The sequence below is a fragment of the Lucilia sericata genome, unplaced genomic scaffold (genome assembly GCF_015586225.1).
Source record: "Lucilia sericata isolate MDLA Ls3-8-SP2 unplaced genomic scaffold, ASM1558622v1 Contig001368F_arrow, whole genome shotgun sequence".
In the NCBI taxonomy this organism is placed as follows: domain Eukaryota; kingdom Metazoa; phylum Arthropoda; class Insecta; order Diptera; family Calliphoridae; genus Lucilia; species Lucilia sericata.
In genome coordinates this window covers 86,337-109,480 of record NW_023995311.1, presented here as the reverse complement: position 1 = coordinate 109,480, position 23,144 = coordinate 86,337, and the positions used below count along the sequence as shown (strand labels likewise).

Genomic DNA, 23,144 nt, shown 5'->3' with positions numbered 1-23,144 from the left:
TTTACTACTAATTTTTTTCGTTAAAAAATGCTTTAAAGTGCTTGATAATCATTTAAAATGGGTAAGAATTGTATTTTTATTGTTAATATCTGTTTTAAAAATAGTAGTATTTCTACTACCTTTTTAGAATATGTAATAAAACAGATAATCAATTTAAAACCTTTATAAATTATGTGTAAAAAGAAAAGAAATCTTAAAATGGGAAAAAATTGTTATTTTTGTGTGAATTTTTAAAATAGTAGTATTTCTACTACTTTTTTATTGCTACTTCTTTCTTTATAAAAAAAAAACATTTGTAACATTTTCAACAAATTTAAACAAATTTTGCCATTTTTTATAAAAAGTTTATCTAAATTTGAATTTTTTTAAAAAAGTAGTATTTTTACTACAATTTTTTTCTGTTAAAAATTTTTTAAAATGTTTGGAAATCTTATAAAATGGGTAAGATCTCCAAACTATTTTAAAAAATTTTAACAGAAAAAAATTGTAGTAAAAATACTACTTTTTTAATAAACATTCAAATTTAGATAAACTTTTTTATAAAAAATGGGCCAAATTTGTTTAAATTTGTTGAAATGTTACAAATGTTTTTTTTTTTATAAAGAAAGAAGTAGCAATAAAAAGTAGTAGAAATACTACTATTTTTAAAAATTCACACAAAAATAACAATTTTTCCCATTTTAAGATTTCTTTTCTTTTTTACACATAATTTATAAAGTTTTAAATTGATTATCTGTTTTATACATATTCTAAAAGGTAGTAGAAATATACTATTTTTTAAAACAGATATTAACAATAAAAATACAATTCTTACCCATTTTTAAATGATTATCAAGCACTTTAAAGCATTTTTTAACGAAAAAAATTAGTTAGTAAAAATATACTTTTTTAAAAAAAGTTCAAATTTAGAAAAAGTTACTAAATTTGTTTAAAGTTATCAACATGTTAAAAAATTCATTACGAAGGCAGTAGTAAAAGTATGAAAATACTACTATTTTCAAATATCAAAATTCAACGCAAATTTTTTTGTGTTCTATTCCACATATTAATAAATTATTTAAAAGTTATTGACGGTTCAAAACTGTTTAATAAACCATTTACAACTTTATGAATCCGTTGATAAACCAAAAGGAATAACTGGGTCTAAACTGTTAGTTCAAAATTAAGGTTAAAAGTTATCCAAATTTACCAAAAACAAAAACTGCCTGTCAAATATTTGATCTTATAAAAAAAAAAAACCAACTTAAATGTGAAAAGTTATTCAGCGTTAGTAAAAAAAGAAATGAAACAGAAAAAAAGCTCGTAAATAAAATAAAAGAACACAAAAAAGAAATGCTTTCGATTTCATTTTAAAAATTTTAAACCTCCAAAAAAATAACTAAAATAAAACAGTTAAAACAAAACAAAGAAATGGCCATAATAAAAAAAACACAAAAATTTATGTTTTTGTTCAGTTAAAACAAACTTGATTTTAATTTTATTCTTTGTATATTTTTGTTAATTTTTTTCTTTTATACAAAATTTTGTTGTTATTGTAAACAGTGAAGTTGTCTTTAAAAAACCATTGAAGAATTATGATGGTTTTTTGTGTAGTTGTTTTTCGAAGTCATTTGATTGTGGTGTTTGGTTGGTTGGCTGTTCTTGCTTTGTTTTAAATTTGTGTGTTTTTTTTTTATTGTTTTAAGACAAGTTTTAAATGGAGCTTTTATTATACATAGTTTATAATGTTTCGGATACTGATTTATATTTAAATATTTTATTTTTTTGTAGCGAAATTAATGCAAATTATTTTCTTTTTCTGGATTTGTGTTTTTGTTAGAGTGTGTGGGTGGTGGTTTTGTACTGGTATTCATTTATAAAAACTTAATTTTTTTTTCATTTATTTAATAATGCTGTTGCTAATGATCATGTTGTTGTTTAGCTCTTGATCATCATCATCATCATTATCAGAAGTGATGATCAGAGTTTGGCTGTTGATGATGCCATCATTGAAGGTGAAATTCATGTTAATAGCAGGTTTATTTTTTTATTTTTTTTTTACAAAAATAAACTCATACAAAATTTAAATATTTTCCTTTTCTTTCTGGTATTCATGATATATTTTTTTTTGTTTAATTTAGTATATAGAAAATTACCATATTTGTTGAAAGTGTTGAATTTAAATGGAAAAGAAAAAAAAAAAAAAAAGAAATTTCTCTGGGGGTGTTTTTTCGTTAATGATGGTGACGCTTATGATGATGAGAAAAATAGTAGAATAATAGTAAATCAAAATTTTTGGAAGGAATTAAACATATCCAGTACTCTCAAATATGAAAATGGGTGCGCTATTTAAAATAAGAAGTTAGACTTAGTGATTCTTCAAAATTTTTATATATAAAAAATACCCAAATTTGTCTTGATCAGCTAAGTCAAGTTCAATGTTTCCGCTAAATATCACAGAATATTCTTTACATAGATTTACATAGAAACCCCTAAGTGATTTTCTGGAAATTTTTTTCTTAAGATCCTCAGATAAAATATAAACTTAAGAATTTAAGGAACTGACAATCCATTTTAAATGAAGAATAGATAATCCATTTGAGGAATTGACAATTCATTGTATACCCAATTCAAGTTCTCCCTTGGGTCAAGTTACCTCAGGGATTCGGCAACACCTTGGTGTTACTGCAAATCAGAAGTATAGACTTGATACCCATACCTTGAGTCTACCGGGACTAAAAACTGTTGAAATCTTTCACTTGCGGTCTGACCGAAGAACCTAACCTATTCACAGAAAAAAATGGAATTCAAAATCAAACAAAAATTCATAAAGCCAAGTATTTTTTTTACTAAAATAGGACCTATCACGAAATTCGTAAAATCAAGTACTCAAATTCGTAAATTCTTTATTGAAAAAATTTCAGGATTTTTCTTATTAAAATAATATACTATTTACGAAAAACATTAATAAATAATCGCAACATTTCCAAACAATTATTTTACTGAAACAATAACACAAGTTATAGTATTTGTACTGAATTCAAGCAAATATGTTATCTGAAACAGTTAAATTATTTATTGTATTTTGGCAATAATAATAAGAAATTTTTTATTGAATCTATAAAAATTTTGTTAAAAAATATATACAAAATTTTAACAAAAATTTTACAAAAAATATTTAAAACTAAAAGTAGTAAAAAATTACATATATACAACATTTTTAAGAAAACGTTTCTAATTCTAGAAACTATTATTTTGTACTGTGAAAACTGAAACACTTATACATTAAATGTTATAAACCAAATAAGAATTATATCAATTCATTTTAGTACATTCCAAAACTGGTTTTATTGTTGTATTCCATATGCTGACATAAAAATAAAACTCAAACAAAAACATTTATTGAATCAGTAAAAATATTTACTGAAAGTTAAATTTATTCAATAAAGTGTTTGTTAGAAAATATTTTCCTTCTGTGTGAACATCAAACAAATTCGTTATAAACCCAAATAAAAATATTTATAAAATCGAAATTAAATTTAAGCAAACGATTGTTAAGAAAAAAATTGTGCATATTTTTTTCTGTGTTTGATATGAGGGGGATCTAAACCTCGGAAAGTAAATGTTAGTTTAAAGATTTATGATGTTTCGGAACTGTGTTTTAGACTTCTCAAAGAACGACCTTGGAACTAAATATTGGTAGTGAGTTGATATCACAGAAATTGTATGTAGAATGAATCTGTAGTGGGCGGACCTCTTACCCAAGTAGATGTGCCGGATGTTTGGTAAATGGTAATGGATTCCTATTCCATTCTATATCCATGTATTGTCAATACAATTTTCATCTTTTTCAGATTAGGTTTCAGAGTTTACTCTGTTGATACTCTGTTCATATCCGAAGTGTTTAAAAACGATGTTTTGGCTTATTAATGAAGATCGTACTTCGGTCTAGCAAATAGGTGCCTCTGTCAAAATAAAGAAGGTCATGGCAGCAATGTTTTTCAGTGTGACTGAGTTTGCTTTCGGCGAAGGCTTCAGATATTATCTGAAGATTGCCGAACATTCTACAACGGAACTATAATGGTCCGAGATTATATAAGTTCTTTTACATAGTACGCCGTCAGTTATGCTCAAGAGTTGAAAAACTTATTCCCAAGATTAATCGCCTCTTGCTTACCCTGTGGTTGAAAAAGACCACCGGGAGCATCCTTCAGAAAATCAGTTTATGAACAATTTTGTATTAAGAAAAAGATCAATAACGTTGTAAATTTCTAACGGATTTTTTTTCATGACATGGGTTTCTAATCAATTAATAAATAGAAAGGTTCCTATATAAAATACTTTCAAAAAACATCTCCAAACTTGAACAACGGTTGCAAAACTTAAATAAAAAATATGTTTGCTGATGAAATTCACACATATCTCTCCAGGTTACTTAAACGTTATATATGTCATTATAAAGGCCTCAGCTTCTGCTTTCTAATCCGTGGAGAAACTTAAAATCGGTCCAGATTTAACTAAGTTACTGACTTATAAGTGCCTAAAGGTATGAAAAACCAGGTTTTTACCCATAACTAAAGATTTTGGAGGTGTTTGCCAAATTTCAAAACATATTCTTGTTCTACTCCCATCACCTTTCAGAAAAATAGTATAACTTCCCAGGTATTTCAATTTTCGTTTATTTTGTCTCACTGTGTTATCTAAACTGTTGACTAAGAAGTAATAATTCTAAAAATACAATATAATTTCCGATCATCTAATTAGCGACCGTTTCTGATTCTAATTTGAATTCTCGAGTGAATTGGAACCTGAACTTGAGAGAGGGTTAATGGTTTCTAAAATACAACATATTTTCTGATCATGTAGTGAGCAAACAAATTCGATCGTTTCTGATTCTCATTTCATTGAAAGTTCTCCAAATTCTCAAATATTACATAGAAAGATCACTACATAAGATTTTGCAAACTTTTAATAAAATCTAGATCTCTTTTATGATTGTATCAAAATATCTTGGTGTGCGCACTTGTCCCTAGGCTTTAATGCCAAGATACAAGTTATTCGAGACCCATTATATAATAAGCTTCTGTATTGATCTAGCGACCTAATAGAGGGTGTAAATTTCCGTCTGGAAAGCGTTAGGAAATTTAAAAGAGAACAAAAACCATCTGAATTTATGAGCCGCCAGTGTTATCAGAGACCTCTTTTTTCCCAAAGAACACTGTTGAAGTTATGTAAGCTAGTCAATCCTTGTAAAAATTTCGATTCTTAAGCAGACCTTGTTAGATGATTAATATGTCTAAGATTGTTAAGAAATTAAAAACAACCTGGAATCAATTGGTGAATGATGTCCTGAAATTACAAACTTTCAGCCATTTTAAACCTTATTATGAAGCAAGTTTTCATGTTTTGCAAAGTTTCTTTAAAATCGTGATTTTTTCAAGATTTTAAAGAAATTATTAGTAACAAAGATCATAATAATTATCTTATTATATATTTTCTATAACTAATAATTCTCTATTTTTTTGTTTCATTACAGGTAAGCATTTTGTCTATATGGCGCCTAATCCTTACAAAAAAACACATATTTTGTGCCTGGCTTCTTCTACATGTATCTCATTTGTTTCATCATTTGTAATATTGTGCTAAAAAAAAGATAAAAATCGCGTTTTTTCTTAGTTTAATAAAGCAACCATAAGTTCCTAAATTCGGTAAGTGTTTCTTAGGAAAAACCCACCTAGACGGGGTGCCCTTAATAAGAAAACAGTTATGTGATCCCTATACTAAAATTTTAATGGAAAAACTTGAACAAAATCAAAGTAAAAGCAAAAGGACTTGCAAATCTATAGAAAAAAGTTAGTTGTCTCAAACTAATATTAACAATACCTTAATCTCTTCAAGATGAGCTTTGAGAGACATCATGACTTCCGATAAATATTGGACAAAATTTTTATTGTTTTAATTTGTAATAAAAGTCCACTTTTATACATTTATTTTTTTAAATTTCTATACACAAATTTCTTTGCTTAATTTCAAAACTTAATGAAATACTTTATACTAAACTTAAACATCTATAGATATTTAAATTTTAAGTAAAACTTTTCCAAAAATATCATAAATTTAAAATTAAATAAATTTTAAGCAATAAAAAAATTTCTAAAACCGAAAAAAATCAAACTAATTATTAAACTAATCAAACTTTAAAATTAGGATTTGAAACATAAAAACCTTGTTTTAAAAACCCCAAAACGAACTCAAAACACTTAAATCACACTCAATTTAAAAGCTAAACTAAACAAGTAAAGAAATCACTCAATAAAGAAAGCTTTCTTTTTTTTGTACTTCTAAAAATAACTTTCACTCACAGCTTGTTACAACAAAGCTAAAGCCACTAAATTAACATAAAACTACACTCACTCTCACTCTCACTCTTAATAGCAACTAAAAACTACAACAATAAATTTTAGCACAAAACAAACAAAAAGAATTAAAACAAAAACCAAAACAAAAGTAACGTAATATGTATAAAAAAACAGTAAGCACACTCATACAACACGACAAACCAACACTCATACGTAAAAACAAATGCTTCCGCATGCTACGGCTGCTGTAATAGTAACGAATGAGAAAAAAAAGTTTCCCACAATGATTTGTAAAGCACAACAGCTCAGCCCCACTATATAGTGGAGAAGAAGAAGCAGTTAAAAAAAAGCTTAAAATTATTACCAGTATGAGCAAACAATTTGCTTGGGGATGTCGTTTGTGTGAGTCTGTGTGTTGGCTCCCTACAAACAGAGAGCGAAAAAGCTTTACACTTAAACTGAGTTAATGATAGTTATTTTAGCCAAAAGCAAAAGCAGTAGCCTGAGTAAAAACTAAAAATATGTTTTTGGTTTTTGATCGTGTCGAGTGAAAGAAAAGAAATGCACAACTTATTATTGTATATATAAGCTGGTTTAAAGCAGAAGTTAGAAGGAATGTAATCATTTAAGTGAGACATATAATGAAATTTTACAATTTATATTTCTCTGTTGGTATGTTACGCAAAGTAATAAGTATACTCGTAGAACCAAGCGATTGATTTGATTAATTTGTGTCACTTACCTACATACTCATATAATAAGATATCTGATATGTGTGGTATTGTATAACTATTGCAATAACTGTTACTGTGCTCAACATATATCCTCTAACCTCATGTCATGGAACGCATTTTAATTTGACAAAATATTGTCTGAATTAGAAAAAAGTTCCTGAAAAACTTAACGTGAGGGCCTACCTTGGCGGTCTAAGTCACGAGGGTCTTTTTCACAACGTGAGCTAGAGAAGACCTTCAGCCCCCTTTTTTCACTTACAAATAACATGTAAATGGTCCGTTTCCACCAAAGAATATGCGGCAATATTTAGTCCTTGTCTGAAGCCTTTCTCGACAATATACACACATCAGCACTGTTGGAATGGCCCCTACACAGAGGGAAAAAGACATATACATGCCTGGTACCAAATTGACACCAAAGAGTTTATAATTTTTCAATAACAGCCGTTGTCAAAGTATATATACTATTGGCAACGTATTGTTTGTCAATAGTGAGCTTACCACGTTTGTTAACATTTAGACAACGGATGTGTATACAATTTAGATTTCGACAACGAATTTTTGCAATGTTGTCAACATTACATAGTGTTGTCGTACGTATGTATATACTTTGACAACGGATGGTATTGGGAAATTATAAACAGTTTGGTGTCAATTTGGTATCAGGCGTGAATATATCTTTTTATATATATTTTCTATATATTTCAACTCATTCTCAACCCTCGTGTCAATCATCTTTGGTCTCTGTTGATTCGGCACCAGCTCCGGAAACTTATCGTAAATTACACCTTGTATCAAGCTACATTGTATTCCCAGCGATTTGATTTTTATTCTGGTGCAAAACAAATTATATGAACTTCGAGTACTGGTCAATTCGCGAGTCAAATAGTTCCGACATGTCATTTTACCTCTCCGATCTTAGTAACTCTATATTCCATTATTACAATAACATCAAAATGACTATGTTTTATCAAGGTAACATGCCTCGGAGTTAGAATAGTGCTTAACGGCTCCCAAATGATGGTCCGTGGACTATTGCGGTTCAGCAGCAACATGGCAGGCAATCCGCTAAAAAAAGAAATTTGCTCTAATTAGAGGAAATTGCTTTTCAACAAAATCATCCAAAATAAAAATTTCTGGAGATTTTCGTTTCATTTCTTGTGGAACCTTAGTGACGAAAAAACTCTGCTTTCGTCCAGACTGTAGAGTTTTGCATGGTCTGGAAGTGAACAAAAGTTTTTTAATTCTATTGACCTGCAAAGGATAAATCGGTTATAAATGCTGGACAATTTCAGATATATTTTAATATAGTAATGCCGTAGTAAATCAGGCTTACAAGTTCGATATCACAAATATTCTTAAATCGCTTAACTTTTTCTTCAAAAAGTGGAATTGTTTGCGAAGTTGGCAGTTGAGAGATGAGTTTCTTTTGTTCGTTATGAGATCTTATAAGGTCCGTAGAATACTGTAGGCTAATATTCCGTTATATTAAGGAAATTCCAGTTTACAAGCAAATATTTTAATGAGAATATGTGAATGTACTGCTCCTCGTAAAGGAAACACAAGACTCGAAAAAGCTCTAACAAAGTAAATAGCAACTAGATGATATAAGAACTAGAAAAGTTAGCAATATCAGCAAATTAAAGATTCTGTTAACATAAAGGCAAACTATCAGGAACAAAGTCTGGACGGGCGAAATATTACTCAAGAAAGGCGAACGGTATTGATTCGCATTTCTAGTCCTATTGAAGAAAAGTTCAAGGAAAAGAAAGGTCAGATCTTTCACAATTGTCTCTCAATCAAATGGTTCAAATCAGAGAAGAACCAGAAAGATAGTGGGCCAAAGCTTTAAGCAAAATTATATATCATCAAACTGCTCTTACCAGATTGAGGTTCTATACAAAACTCAGAAATTCTCTAGAAAAGCTTTTTACTAGCTTTACTTATATCGCATGATTTAACTCCTTTAAGCCCCGCTCTTTTTACTATACAAACTAAAAGCGGGAGAAATAAAAACACAAAAACCGAAAAGAAAGAAGACCTGACTGATAAAATTATAAAAACGATATTGGTGAGTGTATTTTTGTTTTCAGACAATTTGAGTGTGTGTCACTCAAGTCAGCAGCGGTATTAATAAAGCGTTTGGTTTTTGGTGTGCGTTTTTTTTTTTTTTTTTGTACTAGTTGTTGTTATTGTCTTTCTTTCTTTGGGGTTTTGTTGTGCTTTTGTTTTGTTTTTAAGTTGGGTTTTCAAAACGTATACCCTCTGCACACTATAGTGGGCTAAATGGCTGTGGCTGGTTGACGGGATGGTTGGTTGTTTGCTTGTTTGGCTGTCTAACTGAATGAAGAGCATTAAGCGTTTTTAGTCAACATATGGACACTCACTCTTAAAGCGTTTAGCAACGTTACCGGTGTTATTAACGGACTTGGATTTTTTTAAACCCGCTTAAACAAAAAAATAATAACGATATCGTGGTTTCAAATTTTTTTTAAAAAAGCAAGAAACGTTATGGCAAAAAAATAATCAAAAGAAAAGTTTTAATATTGAAATAAGTTAAAGAAAAACGTGTGATTAAAAAAGTTTTTTTAAAAAAGAAATTTTGATAAAAATTTTAAATTTTATAAAAGAAGTGATATATTGTTTTTTAAGAATTATATTCAAATAGATAAAAAAATAATGATCTCATTTAACATTAGAAATATTTTAAACAATCTGTAGCAAAATTTTATATAGAAAAAAATACATTAATCACGAAGCATTTGACAAAAATAAAAGTGTTTAGAATTCTAAGAGAATCGTTAAGAAATATACTAAATAAAATTAAAATTCAAAACTTGCTTGAGAGTCGTGTAGAAAAGTAGACACCTTTAAATAAAACCCGAATAAATGTTCTACTTAAATTGATTTTTTAAATATTGTTTCAACAAAAAAAATTTTTAACAAAACCAAGGTTAAACTTTTGCATAAAAGTTTTAAAAAATCTGTGCATATAATTAAACTTGAACCAGAAATTTAGAAATTTTTTTAAACAAAAAGAGTTCAACAAATAAGTTCTTAAAAAGTGTTAAAGTTCGTTAAAGCTTAAAGCTTGTTAACAAAAAATTAACTTACAATTGAGACAAACAAAAAAAGTAATAAGAATCTGTAATTGAACGTGTCTTTTATTTATGAATGAATTTTCCATGTTGCAGTATACGAAATTTATTTCCGTGTAATTTAGTTTTTTTCTGGTTTAAATTAAATGAATGAATGTGCGTGATTTATCAATGAGAATGGATTATCAATTGCCACCGCAAACTTTACAGTTGGCCAGCAATGCAGTGGTGGGCAGCTTAATGAACAGCAGCAATAATGCGCTAACACAACAGCAGCTTAATCAACAACAAAATGCTCAATTACAGCTGCTGCAACTTAATCATCATCAGCAACAACAACAGCAGCAGCAACAACAACAACAGCAACTTGTGAATAATCAACAGCAACAACAGTTGCTAAATCATATGACTGCTGGGCAACAAACCTTGCCCTCTTTAAGTAGTCTACCCCTGCAAGTTGTTAATCAATTGCCACATTTATTGGCCAATAATGCTGTAACACTAAACAGCAGCAGCAATAATAACAACAACAACAATAATGCAAATATTAATAATTTAAATATACTCAATAATAATTTAAACAACACATCCTCCGCACTCAACAATAACAACAACAACAACTCAAACAACAATAATAATTCAGCGCTTAATACAAATCTCAACTCCAATACCCCCAACAACAACAACAATAATAGTACGAGCAATAATGTTTTACTACGTAATACCATGCAACATGTGGCAAATGCCAATCAACAATTGCAACAAACAATTAATAATTTAAGTAATAATTTGGTTTCCTCTCTACCACCCAGTAGTCAATTGTTGCAACATCATTTACAACATTTAGCCAATGTACAACTCAACAACAACAACAGCAATAATAACAGCAACAGTTCTTCCCCCAGCAATAATAATACTGCCAACAACAATAACAATAATCTTTTGCTGAATAACAACAACAACAATCCCTCCACACCAAATAATAATCTTGCCACACATTTAAGTGACAATGTAGTGGCTCACAATATTGTCAATGGTCTGGTGGGTGTCTTAAATAATGTCAACAACAATGTTGGCAACAACAACAGCAACAATGGCAGCAATAATACGAATTTAACTAATAATGCTTTAAATAATACGGTGAATCAAAATTCTGCGGCAAATAGTATAGAAGACAACAATCGCTGGACTCAATTTCAAGTGCAACAATTGTGGAAACAACATGCTTCTTATTTGAATGGTATGATTAGAATAGTAATGAAGGGGAAGGGGTTTTTAAAATGAAATCAATAAATTTGTTAATCACCAACTGCAGTCCAAAAACAGGGTGCAACATAGAAATCACTTGCAAAGAAGTGAAGTTGAAGGGTGAATTTTAAATTTCGAAGGTTTTCCTATATTGGAAGATCTCTGAATTATTATGGGCTCTACTAATAAGTAAATTAAAAGTCATGCTTTTAATACAATATCTATATTGACCACGTTAAAGGGTCACGTCGTTTTTGTCAAATATTTGCTGATTAGGATTAAGATTATGATGTTTGCCTCCAGTAGGTTAGTTAGCCTGTTTACTAGCTTATTAGTCCGGAGGTCGTGAGTTCGATTCCCACCAGAGGCTCTGGTAAAAGTGCAAAGATAGTGGCAAAGGTGTGTTTCTTTGGATATGATTAAGATTAAGAAAAATGTCTTCAGAAGGAATGGAAACAATGACTTCCCAGAAGCACTTCTTTGGAAGTAGTAAATATGCGATTAGCTTAGAAGTTCTAGAAGTTCAATATGATTGACTTCAGTTTATGAACTTCAGATTTGATAAGAATTACTTATACAGGAAATCCATTTACATAAATTGTCTTCATAAGATGTAATGAAAAATCACTTCTTTGGAAGTGATGAACATGCAGTTCACATGCAAAATACTTTAATATAATTGGGTTTAGTTTTAAAGTTGGAACTGTGTTAAGAACTGTTCCTCTTTATCAGTTGAATATTCTTTTATACATATTCTATTGTATGTAATGAAAAATCGCTTCTATGGAAGTGATTTTCATTTTATTGAAACTTCTAAAAGGTTCATAGAATTTTGCTGCAGTTTTTACTTCCATGCTGGGTATACTGTTCAGGTTCTTCAAAGCTTGCATTTCTTTGAAATCTACTAGAGTTGCCTTACATCTTTGGGTTACGATAGTGTCTTCGTGATTTACGATCCGGCTTTATTTTTGTCTAATAATTAATTTAGAGAATGGTTATAGGTACCTAGGTAATCCGATGAGATAAATCCCTAATATCTCGTCTGTTTACTATAACTTTTAGGCTAAGACGAGCCGGGGAATATAACCAAATGAGATAAATACTTTGTCTCTAGATCTTTTAGTGGTTAATTAGGGGAAATTATGACAACGGAAGTAATCCGATGAGATATATTTTACAGCTCTCAATCGGCGAACTGAGAATAGCTAGGAAGTAAAATACGACGATGTAAATACATCGGTTCTCTGTCGGCTAATGACTAATTATATAAAAATACGACTAGGTATGCAATCTGATAAAATAAATTCTTCAGTTCTCGTCGGTAATCTATGACTGCCTAAGACTAGCTAATGAATACAATCCGCTATAAATAGGCTTCTGCTCTTGGTGGACTATGTTAGGTATTGATAGGTTGACAATACAGCATTTCTTGGTTCTTAAGTTGACCCCTTTGTAAAAGAAGACAATAATAATATCTCCTCAGTTTACTATGACTTAAGACGAGTCAGGGAATATAATATAGCGTGATAAATACTTTGGTTCTCGATCTTATAGTGGTTAATTTGGGGGGAAATTATGACTACGAAAGTAATCCGATGAGATATATTTTTCAGCTCTCAATCGGCGAACTATGACTGAGACTAGCTAGGGAGTAAAATACGACGATGTAAATACTTCGGTTCTCAGTCGGCTAATGACATGTGCAATACGATGAAACAGATTCTTACGTCGGCTATCTATGACAGCCTAAGACTAGCCATGGAATACAATCCATCTATAAATAGGCTTCGGGTCTTGGTGGGCTAGTTTAGATATTGACAGATTGACAGTGCAGCATTTCTTGGTTCTAAAGTTGATCCCTTTATAAGAATACCTGTAACAGACAGAAGGAAAGGAGAGAGAATAAACGACACACATGTCATTGAAATAGAGACGCAGTAAGTAGTTCCAATTGAACATTAGATAGATCCGACAGATCATTGACCTAGGTCGAACACCTAGAGTTCGGTTTCGAACCATTTCTAGCACTGGACAGTTACAGAAAAGATGGACTACAGTTTCATTCCCATTTTGACAACTTCCGTGGAAATGATTATAAAGATGATCAATGCGTTGTGCTAAGAACTAAAAAGCGCTCAATCGGCTAATGATGAATGGTTAAGACTAGCTATTGTGTATAATCCTACGAGATAGGTCCTTCGGTTATAGGTCGGTTAACTACTTCTGATGAATGGTTAAGACCAGCTATTGAGTATAATCCGACAAGATAGATCCTTCAGTTATAGGTCGGTTAACTACTGGTAGTGACTATCGTAACTGCACAGTAGAAAATATTGCAGATTTCCGACAGTGACTTATACTTATTTTATTCACAGTTGACATCTGTCAAACTGCAATAATCTGACATTTATTACAAAATCGATAAAGATTAAAAATCCTTAATGATTTTTATTTCTGATTATAATTTCCTCAATTTTTCCAATAATATTACCTAGTAAGCGTTTATTTGAAACCTTTTAAAAAGAAATTGTTGACTTAACCGAACAATGTAACTAATACCGGGAAGTAAAACATGCTGAAAATAAAAAAATATAGAAAAAAAACCTTCACTACCCAACATACATAGATGTCAAAGTCAAAGACAAAACAGGCTTAAATTGATTTATTGGTAACAGAAATCAAGCAACAGCAATATGAGCAAAAACAAAAAACAATAAAAAAGAAATGTTTTCAGATGTCTTTTAGCCAAAATAATGGTTTAAACAAATGTTAAGACAATTTTTGAAACCAAGCAGACTTAGAGGGACAGACAAACGAAAAGTAGTTTATTACTTTTACAAGTAACAAACCCAAGATTATCAAGAAAACTAAAACAATCACCTTCACCATGACATTTTTTTGGTCTTATGAGGGGAATAATATTGTTGGTGGGTTTTTTTTTCAACCAATAAAACTGAAATAAATTTTTATTTTAACAAAATAAACCAATAAATGTCAACCCAACATTCACAGTAAAACCAAATTACTACAACAACAACAAGACAAAACACCCAAAAATTATGGTCTAAAAGAAATTTAGCAAACAACCGAAAGACAACAGACAGAAAGTCATACCAGTCATTCATTGATACAATAAAATTTAAAGGGTTTATAACAACCAAACAAACGAACAAACAGACAAATTCACTTCACATTTCTTCACACAAACACTGGCGTTTTGAAAACGACAACAACAACAAATAACAACTTTCGATTTTATTTCATGTTGAGCCAGTTTATTTAGTGTCAATAATTGTATGATCTTGTAGTTGTCATTAAATATAGTTTTTTTTTTAACATATTAAACGTCATTTTTGACATTTGTTACTTTTTAACAAAACTATACTTTTTTATCACTAAATGTTTATTTTTTTTTTACTTTTTTACTTTTAGCTTTTTTTTTTTGTTGATTTGTTTATCTTTTAAAAACTATCTTTTATTTTTAACATGAACTTCAACTTAACCTACCTAAATAAACGTCATTATTGTTATTGTTGTTGTGTGACTTACCTGTCTTTTTTTAAGCTGCCAATTGAGCAGCACACTGCTCCCAACTTAAGTAATTCGTCGTAATTCTTCTCCCTTTTAAATGCCAGTGTTTTATTTCCAAAATGATGTTTAAGAAGAAAATTTCCTCAATGTGAGCAGCATTTTTACTTTCATCAATGTTTAAATGAAACGTTTTCAAAAATAAAGTGAAATTTAACCCAGCAAACAATATGCCAGCAGGATCTACTTGTTAGAATTTATCTTCTTGTCCTCCTCAAGTTTCATTATTCCAAAACGGACGCATTAGATAGTCTCGTCCAAGCTTTCGTCAGGTTAACTTTCTTAACCTAACCTAACCTAACCTATGAAAAATTTTCTATAAAAAGAAAATTTCTGGAAATTTTTCTATAAAAAGAAAATTTGTGGAAAATTTTCTATAAAAAGAAAATTTGTGGAAAATTTTCTATAAAAAGAAAATTTATGGACAATTTTCTATAAAAAGAAAATTTATGGAAAATTTTCTATAAAAAGAAAATTTATGGAATATTTTCTATAAAAAGAAAAATTTATGGAAAATTTTCCATAAAAAGAAAATTTATGGAAAATTTTCTATAAAAAGAAAATTTATCGTAAATTTCCTATAAAAAGAAAATTTATGGAAAATTTCCTATAAAAAGAAAATTTATGGAAAATTTCCTATAAAAAGAAAATTTGTGGAAAATTTCCTATAAAAAGAAAATTTATGGAAAATTTCCTATAAAAAGAAAATTTATGGAAAATTTTCTATAAAAAGAAAATTTATGAAAATTTTTCTATAAAAAAACAAAAAAAAAAAATTGTGGAAAATTTTCTATAAAAAGAAAATTTGTTGTCAATTTTCTATAAAAATAAAATTTGTTGTCAATTTTCTATAAAAAGAAAATTTGTTGTCAATTTTCTATAAAAAGAAAATTTATCGTAAATTTCCTATGAAAAGAAAATTTATCGTAAATTTCCTATAAAAAGAAAATTTATCGTAAATTTCCTATAAAAAGAAAATTTATCGTAAATTTCCTATAAAAAGAAAATTTATCGTAAATTTCCTATAAAAAGAAAATTTATCGTAATTTTTTTATATAAAGAACATTTATCGTAAATTTTCTATAAAAAAGAAAATTTATCGTGAATTTTCTTCAAAAACAAAATTTATCGTGAATTTTCTTTAAAAACAAAATTTATCGTGAATTTTCTTTAAAAACAAAATTTATAAAAAATTTTCTATAAGAAGAGAATTTATCGTAAATTTTCTATAAGAAGAGAATTTATCGTAAATTTTCTATAAGAAGAGAATTTATCGTAAATTTTCTATAAGAAGAGAATTTATCGTAAATTTTCTATAAGAAGAGAATTTATCGTAAATTTTCTATAGAAAAAAAATTTATCGTAAATTTTCTATAGAAAAAAAATTTATCGTAAATTTTCTATAGAAAAAAAATTTATCGTAAATTTTCTATAGAAAAAAAATTTATCGTAAATTTTCTATAGAAAAAAAATTTATCGTAAATTTTCTATAGAAAAAAAATTTATCGTAAATTTTCTATAAAAAGAAAATTTATCGTAAATTTCCTATGAAAAGAAAATTTATCGTAAATTTCCTATAAAAAGAAAATTTATCGTAAATTTCCTATAAAAAGAAAATTTATCGTAAATTTCCTATAAAAATAAAATTTATCGTAATATTTCTATAAAAACAAAATTTGTCGTATATTTTCACTAAAATTAAAATTTCTCGTAAATTTTCTATAAAAAGAAAATTTATCGTAAATTTTTTTTAAAACAAAATTTATCTTAAATTTTCTTTAAAAACAAAATTTATCGCAAATTTTCTTTAAAAACAAAATTTATCGTAAATTTTCTTTAAAAACAAAATTTATCGTAAATTTTCTTTAAAAACGAAAATTTTTGAAAAAATTTTCTATAAGAAGAGAATTTATCGTAAATTTTCTATAAAAAGAAAATTTATGGAAAATTTTCTTTAAAAAGAAAATTTCTCGCAAATTTTCTTTAAAAAGAAAATTTATCGTAAATTTTCTATAAAAACAAAATTTATGGAAATTTTTTTTATAAAAAAATTATTGAAAATTTTCCTTAAAAATAAGTTTAATCAAAATTTTTTCTGTAAAATTTTCTTATCTTCTTCTTATCAATTTTTAATCAAATCAAATGTTTGCACTTTGTAAGAACTAAACTTTGACACCGTCCAAGTAACGAATTAAGTGTTTCTTATAAATTCTAATCGTGGAATATTTTTTAAAATTCGCACATAAACTGGGTCAAGGTCTTCTTGGTAAAAGTAAAAAATCATTCTATTCAGGCTTTCACTTCAAAATTAACACTTTGGTTTGTTGGGTTTTTTTAAAATACAACAGCAACAACAACAAGATACAACAAAAACAACGTCATCGTTGTCATCATCTTACACACACACACTCACACCCCAACGTAAACAAAAACTATGTAGACGACGTAATATTAGTTGATCGTAATTTAAACATTGTTGTTGTCGTTGCTGTTTCTGGTTTTATTTTATTTAAAATTTTGCCGGCTTAAAAAAAGCTTCTTTTTCCCTCTCCTCTTCCCACAAACATTTATTTATTATGTTTGTTTAACTGTCCGTCCGTACGTCTGTCTGCCTATCTCTGCTGTATGTTAAATATTTGTTGTTTTGTTTGTTTATTTATTTATTCATTCGTCTATCTGTCAGACTGACTATTTGTCTGTCTGTTTGTCTTCCAGACTTTGTATCATTTTTTTAAAGTTTTGTTTGTATGATTTTTTTATGCTGCTTAAGAGTAACAAAAATTTTATTTTAAATAAAAAAAAAACTACGTGAAACTTTCACTTTTTTCGGCAATTTTTTGTGTGTGTGTATTTGAGTACGTTTTTTATCAACTTTTTTTTGGTTTTTATTACAACAACATACTAAATATGTACGTAGTTCGTATATATAGTTTTTGCTTTTTTTAAGAAATATATGTATAAAAATAATCATTTATTTGAAAGTAACTTATTAATGTTTATGACTATTTTTTGGCAAATTTTTATTTCTCATTTAATGTCTTTTATATACATTTTTTAAAAAGAAATACAAATAAAAATACAACTTTAAACTAAAATTCAGTAAGATTTATGATGTTATCGCTTGTAAGCCTCCTTTTCCGTATTTGCCAGTTAGTTGCAGTTGTGGCGGGAAATGTTTGAAATTCCTTAAAAAAGTAATAAATTTATTTTTTATGGAATTGTGTAATAAATATGAAAATCTCACAAATTCCTTTATAATAGAATTTTGCATTTTCTCTTTTATAAAGATACATATATAAAAAATTCTCGAGTGGGCGACACGCCCACTTACAAAATAAGTGTTAAAAGTCGCTTATCTCAGAAACTGCAAGAGTCGTCAAATTTTGTATGGACAACTTTGACATCCATATGAATACATTCCACAGCCTAGCTACAGTGGGTGTGGCACCTCCCATATAAAGAAAATCTGAAATAAGTATATCTGAGACAATATATGTAATAGCTAAATTTCGCATTATTTTCGGAGAAACTTTAGTAACATATTGATTGTTTAGGACAAAAAATGGGCAGACTAGCACTTGGAGGAATGGCACCGCCTATATGAATTAAATATTAAAATTCGTTTATCGGGGAATCTATTGGAGATAGAATCTTATAATTTTTGTTAAAGGTCTTTACATCCATATGAATATTCATGAGAACAATGGACGGACTTTCATAAGGGGGTCTAGGTATCTCCGATACGGATTGAATATACAAATTAGTATATCAGAGAAACTATTAGAGCGAAAATTTTACTTTGCCCTCCTTGTGAACATTTGGCGGACTTTCAATAGGTGCTTGGCATCTTTCATATGAATTTGAATACAAAAATTCGTTTATCTAAGAAACTGTTAGAGCTAGAATCTTCACAAATCGTAAATTGGGTTTTTTTATTTATATTGATTTTAGGGTAGCAAAGCAGTAGCTAGTTATACCCTACACCACTATAGTGGGAAGTGTATTATGCTGATGTTTGTAACACCAAAAAATATTTGTCCAACACCTATCCTAAATTATACCAATCGCTTTCACTTTCTGAGTCGATTAAGCTATGTCCGTCTGTCCGTCCATGTAATCCCTGTGCGCTACAGGTCGCAATTTTCAAAATAATTTGATGAAATTTGGCAAATACTCTTCCTTTGATCTAAGGACGAAGCCTATTGAAAATAGTTGAAATTGGTCCATTCGCCTAGGCCCCATATAACCGAATAGGGCTTTTGAGCTTATAATTATGTTAAAATCGGCAAATCTCCGTTTTATATAAGTTTAAATGATACTGTTGATATTCATAATGATAGGGCCTCATTTGACCCTAGCCGCCATACAAATTCCCCTACAGAAAATAACTTGTAGGTGGAAAGTATCACATTGAAATTCTGCATAAATAACTTTAATGTCATCGTAAATCACTCTACCAAAATTTATACGGTTAGGACCTTATTTACCTTTGACCCCCCCCCCCATATAACCCCTCTTTCATAAAATCACTTTTTTTTGATAACAAATGGTTAAAATATTTCGGAATTAAGGAAAAAAGTCTTATTATTAGAAAAATAATCCACATTTTAACATATTCACTGGTGTAGAGTATTATATGATCGGCCATGCCCGACTATACGTTCTTACATGTTTTTAATATAAATTTTTAGATTTTTAGAAAACTCATGATTAAGTAATTGTCTTGTTTTTAAGAAATACTTTTTTTAATTTTTAATAAATTTTCAATCAAACGTCTTATTTTGAGAAAAGTTTCCATCCAATCTGTTATGCGTATATTTTGAAGTTTATTCAAAGTATTGACCATTGTTAGCTATGACCTATGACCTTTTCCCATCTTTCTTACAACATATGGTTTAAGCACCAAAAAAACTGCTTACCTTTTGAGATCAAGAGCGAATCTAGCCAATTTCGGATAGCCAGTTCTGAATTAAAGCGTATCGCAGGCAGAACGTTCTCATCAATAGAAACAAATAGTAGATGTATGTGGCAAGGTCTGGAGACAAAACTTAAAAACCACTTCGGTTAATGAAAAAATAATAATATAAAACCATTGAGAAGAAGTCTAGACCCTGCCCCATCCGACTTATATTTGTTTCGTTTGATGCAGAATACTTTCTCTGGGATACGCTTCACTGCAGAAACCATTATTCGAAACTATCTTGATTCGTTCTTGGCGAATGATGCCAGAATGATGACCTTTATGAATGATTAACCTTTCTTAACATAAAATAATATCCGTTCATGTAATGTGTCAGAACTGGTACCAGTCCCCGAGTCCTGAATAAGGTTTTTTCATTATATTGTCAGGCTTATAAGACAAATTTGTCAATCTTAAGTTTAGCCAGAATTTAAACAAATCTGTTTTAATAGTTATTTTCTAAAAAATAATATTTCTGAATATTATCCCACATATAGGACCGATGGAGGTTTCCCTTCCCTCTAGACAAGTTAGAATGTAATACATATTTCACTTTCACTGCCTATAGAGGCTATTGTTTTCTACACCAACCTACGATTTATATCTTCAAACTTAAGGAAATTTACTAACCACATTAACATGAGTGTAACATATGTTACGTCATAATTTATTTACAATTTCTAATAAATCGATCAAATTTTTCAAATTTTACAACTTCAAATTCGTAAACGTAATATAGTAGACAGCATATTTTAATTCCTTAAAAAGTGAAGAAGAAAATAACCACACTAGACAAAAATAAAACTTAATAACCCAGTTTTTAATAAAAAAAATGTAACAACCACCATAATTTGATTTAAAGCAAAACGCTATGAATCAAAATAGAAATTGTAAAAGAAATCAAAATAAACTAGAGAAAAAAATATATAAAACATAAAACAACTTACTAAACTAATTACGAGTATTAAACATAAAAAAAGAAAATAAGGAAGTGACCAATATATTTTTTTAAGCTAAATAAAAAAATTGTTTTTTTGCAAAGAAAAAAACTGAAAATTGGCTGCCAACTACCAAGCAAGCGGCTTTTTTCCCCAAGTAAAGAAAATTATAATTTTTACATTAAAACGCTTTTAAGCGAGCTTTTATTATGCTATTTTCGTATAAATATGTTTATTATAAAATATTTTTTTTATAAATTAAAAAACTGAAAAAAATCAACTGTTATGAAAATTATCACTTTTAAGACTAATTTTATCCGTCCGATCGTGTGACTTATCCATCAACACTTCAAACCTATATTGTCGCTTATAATTTTTGTTTAAAAACTTGCCATTTTCTTTTAAATTCCAAAAAAATATATGTTTTTGTTAATGTTAAAATTATATATAACGTGCTTTGTTTAATTTATAACATTTAATTTACTTTAAACTACAACAACAATGTGATATTAACATTAAATAAAATAATAAAAAAAAAACTTTATAAAATAATACTAGCATATTAAAATCCAGCTTAGATGGTACGTGTAGTGTGTTTTTAAACATCCCTGTGTGCGGACAGTGGATGTTCGAGATATTAGAAACATTTAAATTTAGCTTAACTCTATTACCGAGTAACCAATGAAAGCTTTTACTGTTCGACTAGCAGTGAAAAATTACACAGGTCAATAAAGTTTTAAACCAGAGCCCTAAGTATACTATTCGAGATATCGTGTCTTAATGTGTCTTTTTATAAGGATATTTTATTTATAAAAATCAATTAAGTCATCTGAAAGCCCCATTTGTCGACCTTCAGCCATATCTTCTTCATTCTTCAAGATATCTTAATGTTAAGCTCGATGTAATGGAGAATTCAGATTCAGTACGGCTCAATCCTTTAGTAACGGGTTGTTCTCAAGTCGTTTGATATGAAGAGAGGGCAGACAGAAGCCCCTAAGATCCAAAAGACGCTGTATCTGTTAGCTGCTCCAACTAGGAGTAACAAACGCTAATAAACAAAGAGAGGGATGAAGTTCGTGGCTCGTACTCATTTACTCCCAAAGATCGACCGTTAGTAAAGCTCTAAATATCCTCTCATTGCGACTAGGCTCCCCATTTGAGGAATAGCTTTAAGGACTAAACGTTGGTCCCCTTTCATGCAAGTTTTTTTTTTAACAAATCAGTCTAGTCTTAGTTAGAGAAGTATTAGATCCCACTGTCTCTCTATCATGAATTCAGAGTCGATATGAGTCGGAGATATTAATGCGACAACTGACTCTAAGTACTTTGAAAAACATTAATATTTTTGTGGACAATCTTACAGCTATCAAGGGCCTTCAAATCCAACATAATAAGGTCTAAGAGACTTCTTAATTGCATTTGCTTCTGTCCCAATAGAAATAAAATCTTGTCAAATAAGAATATATTCCAAAATCTGAAAATTTTCGGGGACATTCGATTGCCAACAACTGCGTCATTACATTGTCGTTCTTAGATAAAAATATGTCATCAATCGTGATAATAACATGAGCTAGAAATGAAAGGTTCTCTATTATCATTCGTTAATTTGCGAGAATAATGCGAGAACAAAATTTTAAGCCAAGATTCCTCGACAATCGGGCAGCCTAGATACATACATAGGCGCTCAAATCCAACGTAATAAGACCTATGATAATTATACAAAATATATCAAAATAAAATAGATTTCAAGATCTGAGGGATTTCGGGAATGTTAAACAACTGACCTTGAACAAAAGTATGCCCTCAAACATAATTGATTAATACCCAAGAAAAGAAAGGTTCTTCATAATCAATTGTAAATATGTATATAATGACAGGAAAGAAGTCCTTAACACTAATTGCTCAAAAACCAAGTACCTCTTGGTTCTCATTGGGACCAGATGTACATGGCTCTTTTTTAATATTGTATAAAATATGTACTATAAATATCTATTATAAGAGCCAGTTGAAGCTTTCTCTTTTTCGGAGTGAATGCTATAGTTATAATCAAATTCGATGCAAAGAGTTGGTTTCCAAATAAAGCCCTCATAGTACGCCAAAAACCACTATATCATATTTATTGAGGGTGGGTCCGAGACTATTTTTTGAGAGAATTGTCACAGAACAATCTTACATCTGAACCATTTCCTTCCTCATCTTTAAGATATAACTAAATTAAATCCATAAGTTCAGTGGGACAG

General features: G+C 29.1%; 1 protein-coding gene across 6 annotated transcripts in view; it reads left to right on the top strand.

The window, feature by feature from the left end:
* Positions 1 to 9,663: 9,663 nt before the first annotated feature.
* The window catches only part of LOC119611127 (bromodomain-containing protein DDB_G0280777-like), a 49,205-nt gene continuing 35,724 nt past the window's right edge, over positions 9,664 to 23,144 (top strand). The window contains exon 1 of one of the 6 annotated variants that reach the window (XM_037966604.1): positions 9,664 to 11,410. In XM_037966604.1, coding sequence (XP_037822532.1) covers positions 10,321 to 11,410 — 1,090 coding nt within the window. In that variant the 5' untranslated portion in view covers positions 9,664 to 10,320. The remainder of the gene's footprint in view (positions 11,411 to 23,144) is intronic. The other 5 variants (XM_037966603.1, XM_037966600.1, XM_037966599.1 and 2 more) reach the window with 5 other exon arrangements.